Raw genomic sequence first — 17,218 nt, 5'->3', positions numbered from 1 at the left:
ATGTCTGGTTACAAAGGATTGGCTGGAAGCCTTGTCTCATAACCTGTGGCTGAATGCCCTATGCTCTGTTAGAGACAAACAAGTGTATTCAAAATACATATTCCAAAGGGGAAAAGTAAGAATGTGAAAGATATGGTATTAATGAGAGAGGACAAACACGATTTCCATGACCCAATATATTAGACCCGGCAGTCCTACCCTGTTCAGTCTGGTCCTGGAGTTGCCTGGCCTCATCTAAGAAGCAGTGAATTCTTTTTTATGCCTATACAGTTCGACTCTAAACCAACATTCTGCATGAGGTTTGCTGTCTCCCTCCCCTCCTCCACCTTTGGACAGTCATTAGCATGCCTACAGTCTGCTTTTTTGAAAGACCAGTTTAGAAATCCCACTGTGCTTGCCCTATTAATGGCAGCCTTCCACTTGGTGAAAGTTGTGTTTTGCTTTGTTTTTCCAATTGAGGAGTCCCTGTTCTGGCTTGTTCTTTTTCCCATTTATCCTGTTTGTTAGAGAGATGCATGAAAAATCACAAGGTTGTTGGCTCAGATATTGTATGACCCGTATTCTTTCTGAAGCTAATCTCTGTTCCCCCAAAGTGAGAATGATCTCTAAATAGTTAACTTTCTGCTACCTCATTGGACCTTTTCCTTACACATCATGAGGCCACATTCTGTTAGAAAGTTGAGAGTGCTAGTCAAAAGACCAAAATTCACTCTTAGTGGGTTATCAGACTAGATCTTCACTTTGCTCCTCTCCTCCTATGACTTTATGTCTTTGGCAAGGGCCTGTCCAAATATTGGGTGGGGTGGTTTATAGAAATCTTAGCAGCAGCCCTGTCCAGGTTAGCTGTTGCTTGGGACAGTTTGACCTAGTTTTTAGCAGAGTTGATAGGATCTTTCAGAAACAGTTTCAGTCATGGCTGCTATGTTGTCACTGCCTGTGCCTTCCACATCTGAGTCAGAATGGCCTTGTAGTGTGCTTTTGAGAGCAGATCACCATGGAATGCAGCTACCAACTGGTCCTGCTGCCTATCCTTATGATGTTCCTTTTGACTTGTTCACTTTGATTTTTTCCCCCCATTTATCTATTAAAGCTGGGGCAAGGTGACTAATAGCCCAGCAAGGAGGGGGCTTGGAGCTTGTACCTGGGGCTAGAACTGTGCTATGTGGGCTGGCCGGGATCCCTCAAATGGGTTCAAGGCTGGAAACACACAGACCAATATAGTTGCCTGGCCTGGTGGGGCAGGGTTCTGTGGTTGGACCTGTGTCATGTGGGACTAGGCACAAATTAGATGGACCCATTTGCTGAGATTTCCAAACCTGCCACTTATAAGACCCATACCTTTAATCACCTGAAGAAGAGTTGAAACCACAGTCTTCACAGTCACAAAGAATTGCATATATTCTCTTTGATATTGGGCAATCTTCATGTGAAATACAAGATCAATAGATATATAGGTAAACATGCATTAACATATAATCCTCTAGAGGAACTCTATAAATCAAACTATCACACCCAGATGTGAAGATACAATGAAGTGTGCATCTCTCATCCCAATTCAAAGATGGACTCACAGTGAAACTGTTCAATATATCTTGACAACAGGATGCTGGACTCTCTTGCATTGTCCATATCTATAATGCCAGGATACATTTAAATAGCAGAATGATGGACTTCTGACTATTTATCAAGGACTTATACTACTGTAATAATCTAAGGGAAATCAGTTAAGGGTAGAGATCTGGAGAAGAGAGAAATCCCAGAGCCTACGGAAGTGTTCCATAAAATAAATAAATTAAAAAAAAAAAAAAAAGAAAACCCAGTTTGTATAAAACCTAAAGAATAATGGTCAGAAATCTCTGAGGGGGAGTTAAATGGGTCAGTTAGGTATCAAGACCAGTCAGGAAACGGAAGCCCTACTTTTGGCCTATGTAGCAGCCCTTTCCCCTGTCCGCTGTGGGTGGTATGTAACCCTGCCCTTCCCAGATTCACAAGAAGTCAGGCAACAAAGACGGACACCTCTGTCTCTCCATGGATACAAAGTGAGAGTAGAAACATCTCTCTCCCAACTTTCCCCCCACTGCCTACTCTAGCCCTGAATGTGTGTCCCTGATGTCCTTTTAAATAGACTTTACAGGAGAGTATTGTGACCTGCTTTGTGATGCATACAAATTAATAGACAAGTAGAAAATTAGGTAGCCTTTCTCATGTAATCTTTCATTTAGTATGTTACTACACGTATGTAGTGAGTCTTAGTGTCACACCAGTATCATATTCCCAGGATGAATCTTATTCAATTATCATATATTCTATTTGAACATATTCTTGAAATCAATTTTTATTTTTGGGTGATTTTGGCTTCCACACACATCGTGAGCATTGGTCTTTGCCTTTTTCTTAACAAGAGAAAAATACTTAATTTTGGAATTTGGAAAATCCTGGCCTCATAAAATAAATGTGAAACTATTCTTTAATTTTCTGAAAGATATTTATAGAATTGTTAATATTTTATGAATATGTAGCATATTAATACTTTATGTAATAACAAATATAATAATAATAAAATTAATTGATAGTATTGGGGGAGCATATAGAAATTTCACTTTCAATTTTTTTTCATTTATTTAATTTGGTTTTATGACACAATTTCATAGGCTATGGGATTCCCCCAACCCCTCCCCATGCCCTTCCCCCATGGTGGATTCCTCCACCTTGTTGCAGTATTACAGTTCAAATCCAGTCATGATTCTTTCGTTGCAAGCATGTACCAAGCATAGAGTTCAGCATCTTATTGTCCAGATAAATTCAACAGTTTCCTTGGGAGACCATCTCTGGTCTAAAAGTAGAGCTGGCAGAATATCATCCCGATCAATTAAAACCCACAACATAACATCCACACAATTTACAACATTACGGAGTTAATTGACATGGTATTGAGTGACCAATATGTTAAAAAAAATGCAAATTCTTAACCATATCCTGTGACTACTTCATGGACATTTCAATTTTGATTTATACACAACTGGCTGCTACACACCTTAAAATGGTTATAGGGTACTGTTCGGCTGTCTCGTGTCTATTTTCATTTTTATATTTAGCAGTTTATAGTATTGAAGCATAATTTTACTGAACTTGGCAAATTTTAGGATATTCTTTTTTTTTTTTTGCTTTTTATGAAATAGTTTAATAAGACTGAATGCTTGAGAGTTTTATTTGTTTGGCTTTTTTTGTCTGTTTGGAGGATTCTCTCCACTTATTCCATGTGAATATACTTTCTACAAAGGACTCTTGTTTCTAGACCTTCTGAATGGAGCTTAGACAACAATATGCCCCAGACATCACAGAAAGAAGCATATTGGCATTCTTGATCTTCTCTTCTTAAATGCTTGAAAACACAATCCTGAAATGTTTCCCTTTACTAAACCCTTGGACCTGAGTAGCTGAAGAAAGCGTTACATAAATAGGTGAAAACAGACTGAATTATCCTCTGAAACTTAAGCAAACCATAGGTAAAACTTATTATCAACTGCAATACAGATTAATTGATAGAAATCATATCTCTTCAGAATGTCAAATGATAGAAGAGGTGCTCCAACCGATAAAGTAAATTTTGCCTTTCTTCTTAAGAAGGCAAAATTAAAACAGCAAAAAAAAAAAATCCTCTACTTTCCCTCTAGTATCTGTAACCCTGCCCTTTTTGTACATAGGAACTCAAGCATCTATATTTCAACTCCCTTTCAATATGCTTATTTTCTTTTTTTTTATTATTATTGTTGCTTACATTGTATTATGTAGTACAGTTTTATAGGCGCTGGGGATTCCCCCCACCCCTCCCATACCCCTCCCCCCATGGTGGATTCCTCCACCTTGTTGCATAACCATAGTTCAAGTTCAGTTGAGATTCATTGCTTGTAAACACATGCCTAGCATACTGAGGCCTTGTTGGGGCTTTTAACTGACCGGATCTTTACTCTGTTAGACCTATCTTCAGACCATAGAAGGTCTCCCCAAGAGGCCACTGAACTTATCTGGACAATTTTAGGATATTCTAAACCAACTTATAACTCTAAGTAGGCATATGTCAACAATTGAGGAGTTGTGTGCAAAGAAATCTTCAGTACCTTAATGAGGAATAACTAATCTTTGTGTCCAAGCTAGTAAGGTGTATGTAAGTCCAAGCTGATTGTTTCCTGTCTGGTTGTAAGCTTTCCTTATTGGTCTCTATCTAATCAAATTTTAATTTTAATTTTTTGTGGGGGTGGTTCCAGAGTGACCCTGATGGTCATTGCAAGAGAGGGTAGGGGATCCAAAGTTGGAACTAAGGAAGGACCAGAGAAAGCTCCACTCCTGCCTCCTGAAGGAAGCTTACTGATCTTGTTTCTGAGGACCGCTCAGGGCTCCTGGCTATTTTTCCGATGACATTACATCCTGTGAGGAAGGATCTGAGCATCTTTCATCCCATGTGGGAGATCCAAATAGGAGTGGATGACCTCAGAGTTTTTGGCCTACAAGGGCAGTCCAATTCCCAGTGGTCTCTTTGGCTTTTGGGATATAGCCCTTGGTGCCCATACTGATAGTCCTAGGTGAGGATCTGTGAGTCTCCAGGGTTGGGATAGAAGCCTCCTACTGTCCACCTGCTCCACTGTGGGGTACCCCCTCTCTGCATTTGACCTCCTGTTAAGAGGTTGTCAGGATCACTCTTGATTCCCCCTGTATGTCTTTATAGTTTTGCTAATGTCTAATGCTGATTTGAGTCTGTTGTCTGTAAGTTACCTGTTATAGTTTTGATAGGTTACACTTAATGTCTTCCTTACATATTCTCAGAAGGTGGAAGATTTCTCTGCTCTCTCAACCCATTTTGGAATAACATAGGGTATTGAAAGTATACTAGATTTTACATTAAGTTTAAACAGAATTTCATTTGTTGCTAGAACATTCAGAATACTCCTGGGTATATCTTCTTCAATGAATTTCAGTAGTTTGTACTTTTCAATGAATAACATTCATTCTGTTTTATTTTTCTGAACATGATATGATAGAACCACATTGTGTCTTTTTATTCTAATCAGCATAATTATTTCCAGTCTCATTCATTTTATTGCAAGTGTCAGAATTTCACTTTTTTTGACAGAATAATGAATCTTTACATAGAACATACATGCATATTCACACATCATTTTCATTTTATTTTTATTAATGTAAAGAGGACAGAGTTCACGTGTCCCACAGGTAGAGCTGCAAGAAAATAATCACGTTTCCCTTGTTTTCCTGCTCCACTCCCAACCCCGCCCTCTCTTCCCTTTCTTCAACAGTGTTTGTAAACACATGATTTTAATCTACTCTGAATCCACAGACTTAATTTGTCATTAATCATAGTATTAAACTAGTAAAAAGAAAGACCACAGATCACATTTACACTGGAGTATAAACCTGAGCTAAAAATGACAGTCATATCCCAAAGTTACCATTTCATTAATAGAAATAATTGGTGATTACCTTGTTCAAGGTGGATTAATTTGCTAACCAGAATGGCAGACAGTTGTATCAGTATCATTGAAAAAAATACAGCATTTCATTCTTTTTATGGTTGAGAAGTATCTTTATAGCATAAAGTACTTCCTCACATTTCTTTTTCTTTTTTTTTAATTTATTTTTATTGGAAAGGCGGATATACAGAGAGGAGGAGAGACAGAGAGGAAGATTTTCCATTTGATGATTCACTCCCCAGGCAGCTGCAATGGCTGGAACTTAGCCAATCTAAAATCAGGAGTCAGGAGCTCTTTCTGGGTCTCCCACATGGGTGCAGGGTCCCAAGGCTTTGGGCCATCCTTGACTGCTTTCCCGGGCCACAAGCAGGGAGCTGCATGGGAAGTGGGGCCGCCGGGATTAGAACCTGTGCCCATATGGGAACCCAGTGTGTGCAAGGTGAGGACTTTAACCACTACACTATTGCACCAGGCCCTCTCACATTTCCTTTATTTTGTCATCCAATGATGGATATCTAGGTTAGTTCCATATTTTAACTATTGTGCATTGATCTGCTATAAACATGGAGTGTAGAAAATTCTTTCATATAAAGCTTTCACTTATTTTGGAGAAATTTTCAGAAGTGGGATGTCTGAATTGTTTCTCAGATCTGTTTTCAAATCTCTGTGGAATTTCTATACCTTCTTCCAGTAAGATCTTACTAACTTATATCTCTACCCAAAGTGTATTAGTGTTTCTTTTCCCAACATCCTTGCCAGTAGTTACTGTTTTATGATTTTCAATAGTAGCCATTCTGACTGGGGAGGGCTAAAACTTCACTTCTGATTCTATTTGCTTTTCTGTTGTCCACTTGGATTTCATCCGTTGAATATCGCCTGTTCATAGCCCATTTCTTAAGTAGACTGCTTGTTTCATTGTTGTTTATTTCTTTACAGCTTATTTATTTAAAGTAAGTGAATAAGTTTCATGTATTTGACAGTATAGATTTAGGAGCATAATGATAATTCTAACCCTTCCTTGTCTTGTACCCCTGTTGCCCACCCAACATTTTCTTCCTTTCACTTAGAAACAAATTATATTGGCATATGTTCATTTCACCTCAAAATCACAGAATATTTCATTAAGTGAGATTTCTTAACACATACATAGCTTGAGCTGTTTTTATAAGCTCTATATTAGTTCTTGATTGATTGTATAATTGGCAAATACTCTCTTGCAATTTTTTGGTTACTTCTTCATTTTGTTGATAGCTTGCTTTGCAGCTCAGACTCTTCTTAGCTTATATAAACCCATTTATTTATCTTGCTTTAATTGCATATCCTTTTGTGGTCTTTTTGAGGAAGTCTTTTGCTTATGCCTGTGTTTTCCCCCAAACCTTTCATGATCTGGTATTAGATCATGTATTTATATTGTTGATACATTTTGATTGATTTTTGTGTGAGGTGTAGGGTAGAGGTTCTTGTTTCATGTTTGTCATGTATTTTGCACAGGTAGATTCAATGTTTCCAGCACTATTTGTTGAAGAGACATTGCTTTCTGTCTGGATTGATTTTTGCTTTCTTTAAAAAATTGTCTGTAGATATGTGGGTTACTTTCTGAGATTTCTATTCTGCTCCATTGAGATTCATGCCCATTTCTATACCATTACCAGGCTGGCACAAATTTTGGCTATTTTGATCACAACAACCCTGTATTGTGATTAGGAAACTGGTTTTGCAATGCCTCCAGTTTTGTTTTTGTTGTATAATGTTGCTAAAAGTATTTTGGTACCTTGTTTTTCCATGTGAATTTGTCATCATTTTTTTTTTTATAGATCTGTGGGAAGAATATCCAAAGTAGTTTGATTGACTTCACATTGAAGTTTTTTTTTTTTTTATTTTGACAATCCTTACATATTTAATTGGGGTAAAAAAGGTTCAAGGCCTAACGGGGGATATAGAGGAAGAAGCCCCACCCAGTTTCCCACCCACCCTAAGTCCCTGATGTAGGGCATGCTCTGAGATAGTTCACCATTCATGGGTTGCTGCCAGTCTCGCCACTCCAAGCACAATGTGGTCGTTGAAGAGTCCATTGATTGACACAGTCCCTTCTAGAGTTTCCATTTGCTCAGTTTTTTGCTGCCAACAGATAGCTGAGGTTGTTGCTTGACTTGTTCTGTCTTTTCTTGGTTAGGACTCTGAGTCTGGTGTCTCGACTGGGGAGATCCTCAAAGAAATTTTGAGGTATTCCCAGTCCAGATTTCTATGTGGTCTAGTAAGCATAGGGCCCGGCATTGTCCATTGCCCCGATCAGCTGGTGGTTGCAGTTGCTGGGTCTGTTCTGTCTCCACCCGTGTCCTCTTGTAGTCCGGCCTGGTTCTGCCCTGGACACACTTGGCCCTCACACGTACCAGTAGGAGCTGCAGCCCAGTCAGGGTGGCCCACAGTAAACCCAACCAGGCCCACCCCCTACCCTGGCTTGCCAATATGTATGGCATACTAGTCCAGTCTGTCCCAAATACCCTTCTGTTCATATACTTGCCAACGGGTGTTGCAACCTACTTGCATCCAACCATCTCATCCAACCGGCCCTAACGGATGTTGTTGGGTGTCTGTCTAGCCACCACAGCCCCTGTCCTAGTTCCCATGCCCTCCCATGGAAGGTGATGACCCAAGAGGGAGAGCCCACTATTTCCCTCCCAGGTCGCTTCCATCCCATTTGTGCCCTCTCCAGTTGGCCCTGTGGTTCAACTCGACATGTCTAACCCAGCTTCTGCCAGCTGATGCTATGACCAAGCCACAACAACCCTTACCTACTCTGATTGTAGCTTGCACCAGTGGGAATAGTCAGCCAGCCTGGTTTTCACCCAATCTGGTTCACATGAGGTGCGCAGGTGCTGTGTCCCTGCCTGGTCTGGTCTACCCACTACCCAGCTCACGCTCCTCAGTGTAAGTTGCTGTTCAGCTAGGGAACCACCCCTTATTCCCCTGTCAGCTCTGCCTCCTCCCTTCCTGGTTCTCACGTGTGCTGGTTGGGTGCTGCAGCTGCATCCGGCTCAGGCTACCTCACCTTGGCATTCCAAATTGTGTGTTGCTTTTGTCACGACCGGACCTGGTTCGACCCACACTCTGTTCTGGCGTTCGGATTTACCAGTGGATGACATGAACAGATTCAGCCTGGTCTGCCCCCGACCCATGCCAAATGCATGCCAGTGGGACACTTTCCATGACCTCTTGGCTGTTACCTTCCATGTTCCTTGCGCTGACCTGCAGGGGTCTGTGTCCTGCCAGAGGAGTTGTCTGGGCTCCTCCATCAGAACCCCTCCATGTGCCAGGTTTCGTGCATACCAGTGGGTCCATGTGCCAGTTCGCCTCCTGTCTAGCAGGAACAGTGGCCTTTCCTAACTGGCCATCATCCCATTCTGGTTCTTGCTGTAGGGTGTTTCAGCCCAGCCACGGTCGTCCACACCCCCATATAGCTTGTATATGGCTCAGTTGGGGTTGGGACCTAGCCTAGTCTGTCCCACATCTACCTGGTACTCCAAAGCGCCGGAAGGTTCTGGCCTGGCGGCCGGTACGTCTTTTTGCAGTCCACACTTGTGCCAAGGAGACGACAACTGTATCCAGAACCAACCGCAGCCCCATCCACCTGTCACGACCCTGCCTTAGACACCGTGGCTCAACTCTGTGCTTAATGTGGACCAGTTGGAGCCAAAACCAAGCTGGTCATGTCCTGAGCTGCACCCTGTGTTCCAATCGTGTTTGTGGACTAAGGTTTGCTTAGTCTGAACATTTAGGTCTCAGTCCCACACTTGCATTAAGTTTCATGTCCCGCTTCCTGGGAATCTCAGAAATTAGTGTCTCACCTACGCTAATCGCTGGTCTTACTTATGGGTGTCCCTAAGCAGGTATTTCATATCATCAAAACCCAGAGCTTGCTGCTGGGCGGCCACTTGGTGCACTGGCCACCCAAGGCGGGGTCTCTGTCCCCGCCTTGCGGTGGGGACTGTGGCGAGACTCCGGCGGGCTTCCGTCCGGCAGGGGCGCCCCCAACAAGTGCCACCTTGAAGGGGGGTTAAGCCTGCCCCTTGTCCTGAGACTGAGACCCACCCGACCTGTCCTGCCACCAGCTTTTGGCTGGCAGGGGCAGGGGAGAGCTAGGAATTTACCCCCAGCTCCAAGCCATCTCCCGTGGGTACTCACCCATGAGGGAGGCTTTAGGTGCTCCTGGGCCAGGAGAAGGCCGGGGTCTCTCGAAGTTATTTTTATTTATTTTTTAAAAATAGATTTCTTTTTTTTCTGAAAAGTCAGGTCTACAGAGAGACAGAGAGAAAGATCTTCCATGGCCACAATGGTAGGAGCTGAGTTGATCTGAAACCAGGAGTCAGGAGCCTCTGGGTCCTACATAGAGACTTAGTCCCAAGGTTTTGTGTCATCCTCTACAGTCTTCCCGGGCCATAAGCAGGGAGCCAGAAGGGAAGTGGAGCAGCTAGGCCATGAATTGGCACCCACATGGGATCCTGGCCTTTTGTGAAGGGAAGATTAGCCAACTGAGCCACTGTGCTGGGCCCCTAATTAAAAAAATATTATTTTCCATAATACAATTTTGTAGGTATAAAAATTACTTCCTTTCTCTTTCCATTTCCTCTTCCACCATAATACTACAGGATTATTTTTAGTTTTTTAGTAAAAATTGCAATTATAGCATTCTGCTATTAAATTTATTATAGAATTGTAGGGCGAGACAAGGATAGAAAATCTAGTGTCATATTGTCAAGTTATATTTAACTGTTTTATAAATTTCATTTAGGATGTTATGGTGATATTAATTTTGCCATGCCATGAACAGAGACGTTTTTTCTTTTTTTTCTTTTTTGTTTCTATCTTTAGTATTTGTAATTTTTATTGTAGAAATCCCTCACATTTTGGTTAAATTTGTTCCAAGTTATTTGAATTTCTTTGTAGCTAGTAGTTTGTTGTCAGACATGGAATTGTTTGCATACACAAGGACTATTGATTTTTATGAGTTGATTTTATATCCCATAACAACAAAGTTTTCTTATGAGTTCTTTTGATTTTGCTATACAGAGAATGATGTCACCTGCAAACAGGAATAGCTTTGCATCCCCTTCCCAATGTATCCCTTTGATTCTTTTTTCTTCCCTAATGTCTCTGGCCAAACCTTCCAGAAACATATGGAAGAATATTTGTTGAAACTGCACCCTTTTATGGTTCCAGAAATTAGTAGAAATGTTTCCAAATTCTCTCCATTCAGCACTATGGTTGTGTTTTCTTTTCTTTCTTTCTTTTTTAATATACATTGCCTTGATTGTCTTAACAAATGTGCCTTCTATATCTGATTTGCTTAAGGTTTTTTTTTTATTGTGAAAGAACGTGTATTTTATCAAATGGCTTCTCTGCATCTATCAAGATGACGTGGTTTTTTTATTCTTCATTTTGCATACTTTGAAGCATTCTTACATACCAAGGATAAATCCCCTTTCTATGGGATTCTTGGTTGTTTCCATGTTTTTGCTATTGCAGATTGTGCTGCTAGAAATATAGCATTGCAGGTCACTTTCTCATAGGTGGATTTTGCTTCCTTTGGATATATTCCCAGGGATGTTAGAGCTAGGTGTTACAGTAGATCAATTTTCAGTTGTCTGAGCTCTCTCTATACTGACTTCCACAATGACTACGCTAGTCTACGCCCCCAGCAACAGTGCAGTAGGGTACCTTTCTCCTCATATACACACCAGTAGGTGTTAGTAGATTTCTGAATGTAGGTGGAAACTCCATGTGGTTTTCATTTGTATTTTCCTAATAGCTAGGAAGCCTGAGTGTTTTCTCTTATGTCTGTTAGCCATTTGAATTTGTTCTTTTTAGAAATGCCTACTCATTTTCTTCACCCATTTCTTCAGAGGATTGTTAGTTTTGCTGTCATTAAGTTTCTGAAGTTCTTTATAAGTCCTGGATATTAGTCTCCTATCAGTTGTGTGGTGTGTAAAGGCTTTCTCCTGTTGGTTGCTTTTGCTGATTCTTAAACTGGATTATTGGTTTATTAGTTTAATTAGACTACTGGATTATTAGTTTAATTTCTTGAGCTCTAAATGGTAATATTTCATCATTTGTGTAGTTAGCCAACCTTTTCTCAGTGTTTTTTGCAATGTCAAATTTTTGAACGTGCCCTTGGCAATGAGAACACTTTGTATCTTGTTGTGATCCCTTTTGTTTGATTTCTTTTTAATTACCTGTGATTCTGGAATCTTCCAGAAAGTCTCTATCTGTGCCAATGTTTGTTAGTTTCCTGCTGTTTACCTCTACTTTGATAGTTTAGATCTATCTTCCTCAGGGATATTGGTCTATGGTTCTCTTCATTGTTTCTTTTTTCGTTTGGAATGAAGGTGATTCTTGCCTTCTGGAAGATATTTGAATAATTTCCTCCATTTCAATGGTTCTGAATAATTAGAAGAGAAGTGGAATTAGTTTTTGAAAAGCTTGGTAGACTTCAGCAGTGACATCATCTGGTCATGGGCTTTGCTTTGTTTGGAGGTTCTGTTTTGTGATTCAGTCTCACTTTTGGTGGTTGGTATGCTTATGTTCCCCATGTCTTCATGACTCAATTCTGGTCAATTTTATGAGTGCAACATTGTGTTGATTTTGTCATCACTTTCTAATTTATTGACAAATAGTTCCTTATAGTAGTTCCTGATGATTCATTTTATTTCTTTGGTATCTGTGGTAACATTTTTTTTTTCATCTCTTTTTATTTTGTGGCCCTCTTTTTATGGGCCAATGGGGTATCAGTCTACTTTTTTTTTAAAATTCAGCTCTTCCTTTCACCAATCTTTTGTATTATGTTTTAGTCTCAACTTTATTTCTTTTGTAATCTTAATTATTGTTTTCCCTCCTACTAGTTTTGGCTTTGGATTATGGTCATTTACCTGGATCCTAGATGGATTTACAGCTCAGTTATTTGTTGCCTTCCTTTTTTGTGATGTCAGCATTAATTGTGATAATCACCTGTATTAACACTACTTTTGCTGTATCCAATAAGTTTGGACATGTGCTTTCATCTCTTCATTTGCTGGAATATTCTGGTTTCCCTTTTAATTTTTTTAAATGACTCATTGTTCATCTAGGAGGTTTTTTGTTCATTTTCCATGTGTTCCATTTCTAGAGTTTTTTTTTTTAAGTTGTTAATCTCCAGCTTCATCTTATTTTTAGACAAGATAAATGGTGCACTTAAATTATTTTTAAATATTTACCAGATGCTGGACTTTATGCTATGTATGTGCTTGCAAGGAAGGAATCTCAACTGAACTTGAACTGTGGTTATGCAGCAAGGTGGAGGAAACTGGGGTTTGGGTGCTAATGTTGTTCTCTGAGACCCATGAAGCCTTTATCCTCAGGCTCCACAGAAGAATTCGAGTCAGGTTTCTGTGTATTCAGATTCTTTCAATGCTGGAATCACTGCTCTCCATATACAGAATGGAGGCACATGATGCTGGAAGGACTTAGGAGACATGGCAGAAAGGAGGACCCAAAGCAATGGCTGTTGATGGTGACATGACAGGAGAAGGATGGATCAAAATGGAAAGCTGGAAAGGGGGAGAAGCTCATGAAACATGACCTCATGAAGGTCTGGTCTGTTACACTGGGGCTCATGGTGTTTCTCGTCCATTTCCTCAGGACTTAGTGTTGGGTTTTATTTGTTTCTAGAAAACTAAACCCATTATGATTATGGAATACTGGGTCGGCTGGTACAAGAAATGGGGAGATAAGCAGTTTCCTCCGAGGGAGAAAGGTAAGAGTTTGCTGATGCTCTACTCCATGTAAAAATGCCTCTGAGACACAGATTATGCACACAAGTCTTCACTAAATAATTCACTCATTCATTCAGAAATCGTTATCAATCTCCTGTTAATTGCCACCACTCAGTCCCTAAAGATAAGCCTTGTGAATATAAAGTACATCACACCTATCCTGAAGTTAACTTATAATTTAGTGGTGATAGCAGATCATTAAAATGCAAAACAACCAATAATATATGATTTCACCTTATGCAGCCTTTTGAAATACTAAGCCAGTGTAGTTATGGAAAAGATGAAAAAGAAATCTGCACAAAGCAAAATGGAAGTTTATCTTAGACAGTCACATCTCCAAAGATGATGGAATAGTACCCACCAAAACCAAAGACAAATGCGAGGAATGTTCCAGTAAAATAACAACAGATGGCTAAATCAATGAACAACCCATTGCTAAAATGACAGAACAAAATTACACCTGTTTGTTTTAACCCTAAATGTAAATGGCTTAAACTCATCAATCAAATATCATAGATCAGTAGCCTGGATTCAAAACAAAACACATCCTTTTTTTTTTTTTTTTACCTACAGGTGACACATTTCAACAACAAAGATACACAGAAACTATATCTCATGAATTTTGATTTTCTTGTTAGTTTCATACCTTCAAAACACTTTCTTCTGATTAAATTCTTCACTGACTCATAGATCATACAGAAGCATCATTTTCTTCAAGAAGGTTCTTGATTTTCATTTCTTCAGTGACACATTAGTCATTCAGTAGCATGTTATTTAACTTCTTGGTGTTGTTAATTTTTTTTATTTTTCTTGATTTTGTTTTGTGTCTTTTCATTTAAGGGGATATATAGTAACTGTGTAATGGAAACTATCATATCTAGCAGCATGTTATTTAACTTCATGGCATTGTAAATTTCTGTTTTTCTTCCTGTTGTTGATTCTGTATTGTGGCTTTTCATTTAAGGGGATGTATAGTAACTATGTAATGGAGACTATCATATCCAGATGTGAGGATAAAATACAGTATGTATATCTACTTCCAGATAAAAAATGGACTCCCAAAGAAACTATTTACTATATCTAGACAATAGGATGCTGGACTCTCTGCCATTGTCCATGCTTACAAAGATGGACATATGACAGTGTATGAAGAACTATACTATCGTAATAATATAGGGGATTATAGATCCGCAAGGAGTCTTAGGAAGGGGGAAAGGGAAATCCTAGAGTCTATGGAACTGTATCATAAAATGACAATAATAATAATAAAAATAAAATTAGGTGGGAAGAAAAGACCAGACTCTTTCTTCATGATCTAGATTGGGATAACCAGAGAAGTCAGTCTAAAATAGTGATTATTCCTGAGCTGTTAACCATCTGCACCATATTTGCTTGTTATAGCTATTTAAAAATGATTTTATTTTCAGGAAATACTTTTTCTCTCATAGTAGTTGTGTGCTAGCATACACAAGCATGTATGTGTCTGTATAATTTTTACTGATATAAAATGTGTATCATACAACTTAAACAGTAGTAAAATATAAAAAAAATTCTTTATTTAAAAAAAAAGACACCTTCCACTAATTTCCAGTTTGCTCTGTATTCTTGCCTTCTACCTCCACAGAGGTTGAGACAACAGTGTCAGAATTCCTCAAGCTCGAATTGTCCTTCAATGTGTACATGTTCCATGGTGGGACCAACTTTGGCTTCATGAATGGAGCTGCATATGACGAAGATAGACACAGGGGTGTCATTACTAGCTATGGCAAGTCTTTGCTTGTGTCGTCGCCTCCCCACACTGATGGGGTGGAATTTCTTAAAGAATGTCCTGCTAGTGTTCTGGGGGTCTTATAGCTTTAGCCTATGATCTATTGAGAACTTTCAAGTCTGTCTTCCTGTTTTTTGGGGTATGGTTAGCTATGTCTCACCAGTCTGTCACTGCGGTGCAAAACGCTGCCCTGATCCATAGCTCTGCCTTGCTCACCTTGTACACTCACAACTTACCTTTGTTCTCTAAAATATTAATAAAGATGAGAGAGGATGGGAAAATGGGTGGGAGGGATGGTAGGATGGGAAGTATTGCTGTGCTCCGTAATCTGTAAATTTGATATACATGCACTTTTTTTCTTACGTAAATAGGATAGCTTAAAAAATAAGAGAGGACGCATAAATCATGATGGTTATTAGGCATAGAGAGCAGAGTCAGGAATTTCAGATTCAAGGATCAAAAGGAAATTGGAGGGATGTTCCCAATGTCAGACATGGTCAGGTCCCCAGGAAGGTGGGGAGTGTTCCTAGGCTGCCCTTACGTGTCTAGCGTCAGCCTATTATGGGACATTCTGCAGATAGGAGTGTATGCCTCCCCTTTTGTCCCTTTCTGTGGTTTGAGACATGGTGTATAGAGGTTACATGGCATATGACAGAACCCTGGGTGTCTTACAGACTATGATGCTGTGCTGACAGAGGCTGGAGACTACACAGAGAAGTATTTCATCCTTCGAGAACTCCTTGGATCTGTCTCAGGTACCTCAGCAACCACCACTTGGAGGCTGATCTTCCTCATGTGGCATTTTGTGGAACAGAGAAAGGGAAGAGTTTAGTGCTCTAGAGAACTAGGGCTATCTAGTTAAGTTGACCACTGTTTCCCACATCAGAACTGCAGTTTTTGCAGGAGTAAGTCCTAGTCCTTGCATCTTATTTGTTTCAATGAAACATGGAAATAAAAACTTGTCTTGTGGGTGAAGGTTATACAAGCTCTCATTTGTAAAGCTCTCAGTGCCATGTGCGACAGGGTAAACCCTTTACAGTCTAAAAAACACTCTATTTAATTTTAATTATTTAAACATATTTAACCATGTAGTAATAGCTAGAAACTAGGTAAGGTATGACATTGATGAAAAAAAAAAGTGAGCCAGACTTCTTCCTCCCAGAGATCACTCACTCTAACAGGTTAATGTTTTGTCACAGAGGACTTCATAATCTACCTGGTGTGTGTAAGTCATAAACAACTGGATGGCTGTCAGTTATTGTCTGTGGACCATCATTGTTGGAGAATTGCATACACATTTCAGGATGTTGTTCATGTGATTTGTTGTCTTTGGGATACAACAGGTCACAGAAGGGTGGGAAGTCTTGGAGTAGACGGTGTTTGTTTCAGACACCTTTCATCCTGTGGCCCATTTTCATTGCAGAAACTCCACTGCCCCCACTACCTGAGAGTAAGCCCAAGGCTGTGTATCCTTCTGTGACAGTATTGTACTGCTTGCCCCTGTGGGAAATCCTCCCATTCTTAAATGCTGTGAGTAAATATGTTTGGCCATTGGAAAGAAGGGAAAAAAGGATTTACTACATTGATTGGGGATTCAATCAGGAAACTTGACTTTAAAACATGAAAACTGATCCTCTGCAGTTTGTCCAAGATTAGAACTGTGCACAAGAGCCACCAGCTCCTTCCATGTGGACGGTGAAGCAGTTTGAGCTTGAAGCACAAATGTGTGGGAAGAGGAATATGTGGTAGTGGAAAATCTTGTTTTCTAGCTCAGGTGAACCTGTCTAGTGCATTCTGGTTTTTTTGCACTGCATAATCCATGTAAGAAAAGTCCTGTGTTTCCCATTTCTGAATCCACGATACTGAGCCTCTGTCTTCACTGACAGTCTCTCAGGCCAATGAACTGTGGGTTTCTGCTCTCCCTTTCAAATAAGACTACATGTTTCCCCTGAAAAATGAGAGCTATTGAGAAAAAAAACTCTTGTGCTTTGATGGTGTTCAGCTCCACTGACACTGTCTTGCTTAAAATGTACTCATTGTTATCGTTAAGATGTTAAATGAGTATTTTTTGTTTGGCATTACTTTAGAATGCAATTTACTATTTTGATCAATTCTGATAATTATTTGTGATTGTTCCCTGTTCACTGAGCACCCACCATCTC

At 39.8% G+C, this 17,218-nt stretch overlaps 1 protein-coding gene across 1 annotated transcript in view; it reads left to right on the top strand.

Annotated features, from left to right (window-relative positions):
- The window catches only part of LOC121155658 (beta-galactosidase-1-like protein 3), a 49,109-nt gene that overhangs the window by 18,624 nt on the left and 13,267 nt on the right, over positions 1-17,218 (top strand). The window contains exons 9-12 of the mRNA XM_040979097.1: positions 13,185-13,269; positions 14,913-15,053; positions 15,731-15,811; positions 16,480-16,586. Of these exons, the coding sequence (XP_040835031.1) occupies positions 13,185-13,269; positions 14,913-15,053; positions 15,731-15,811; positions 16,480-16,586 (414 nt within the window). The remainder of the gene's footprint in view (positions 1-13,184; positions 13,270-14,912; positions 15,054-15,730; positions 15,812-16,479; positions 16,587-17,218) is intronic.

The sequence above is a fragment of the Ochotona curzoniae genome, unplaced genomic scaffold, assembly GCF_017591425.1.
Source record: "Ochotona curzoniae isolate NIBS_2020 unplaced genomic scaffold, NIBS_Ocur_1.0 contig_2981, whole genome shotgun sequence".
Taxonomy (NCBI): Eukaryota; Metazoa; Chordata; class Mammalia; order Lagomorpha; family Ochotonidae; genus Ochotona; species Ochotona curzoniae.
Note: the sequence above shows the minus strand (reverse complement) of the source record. Positions and strands in the feature narration are given on the sequence as shown.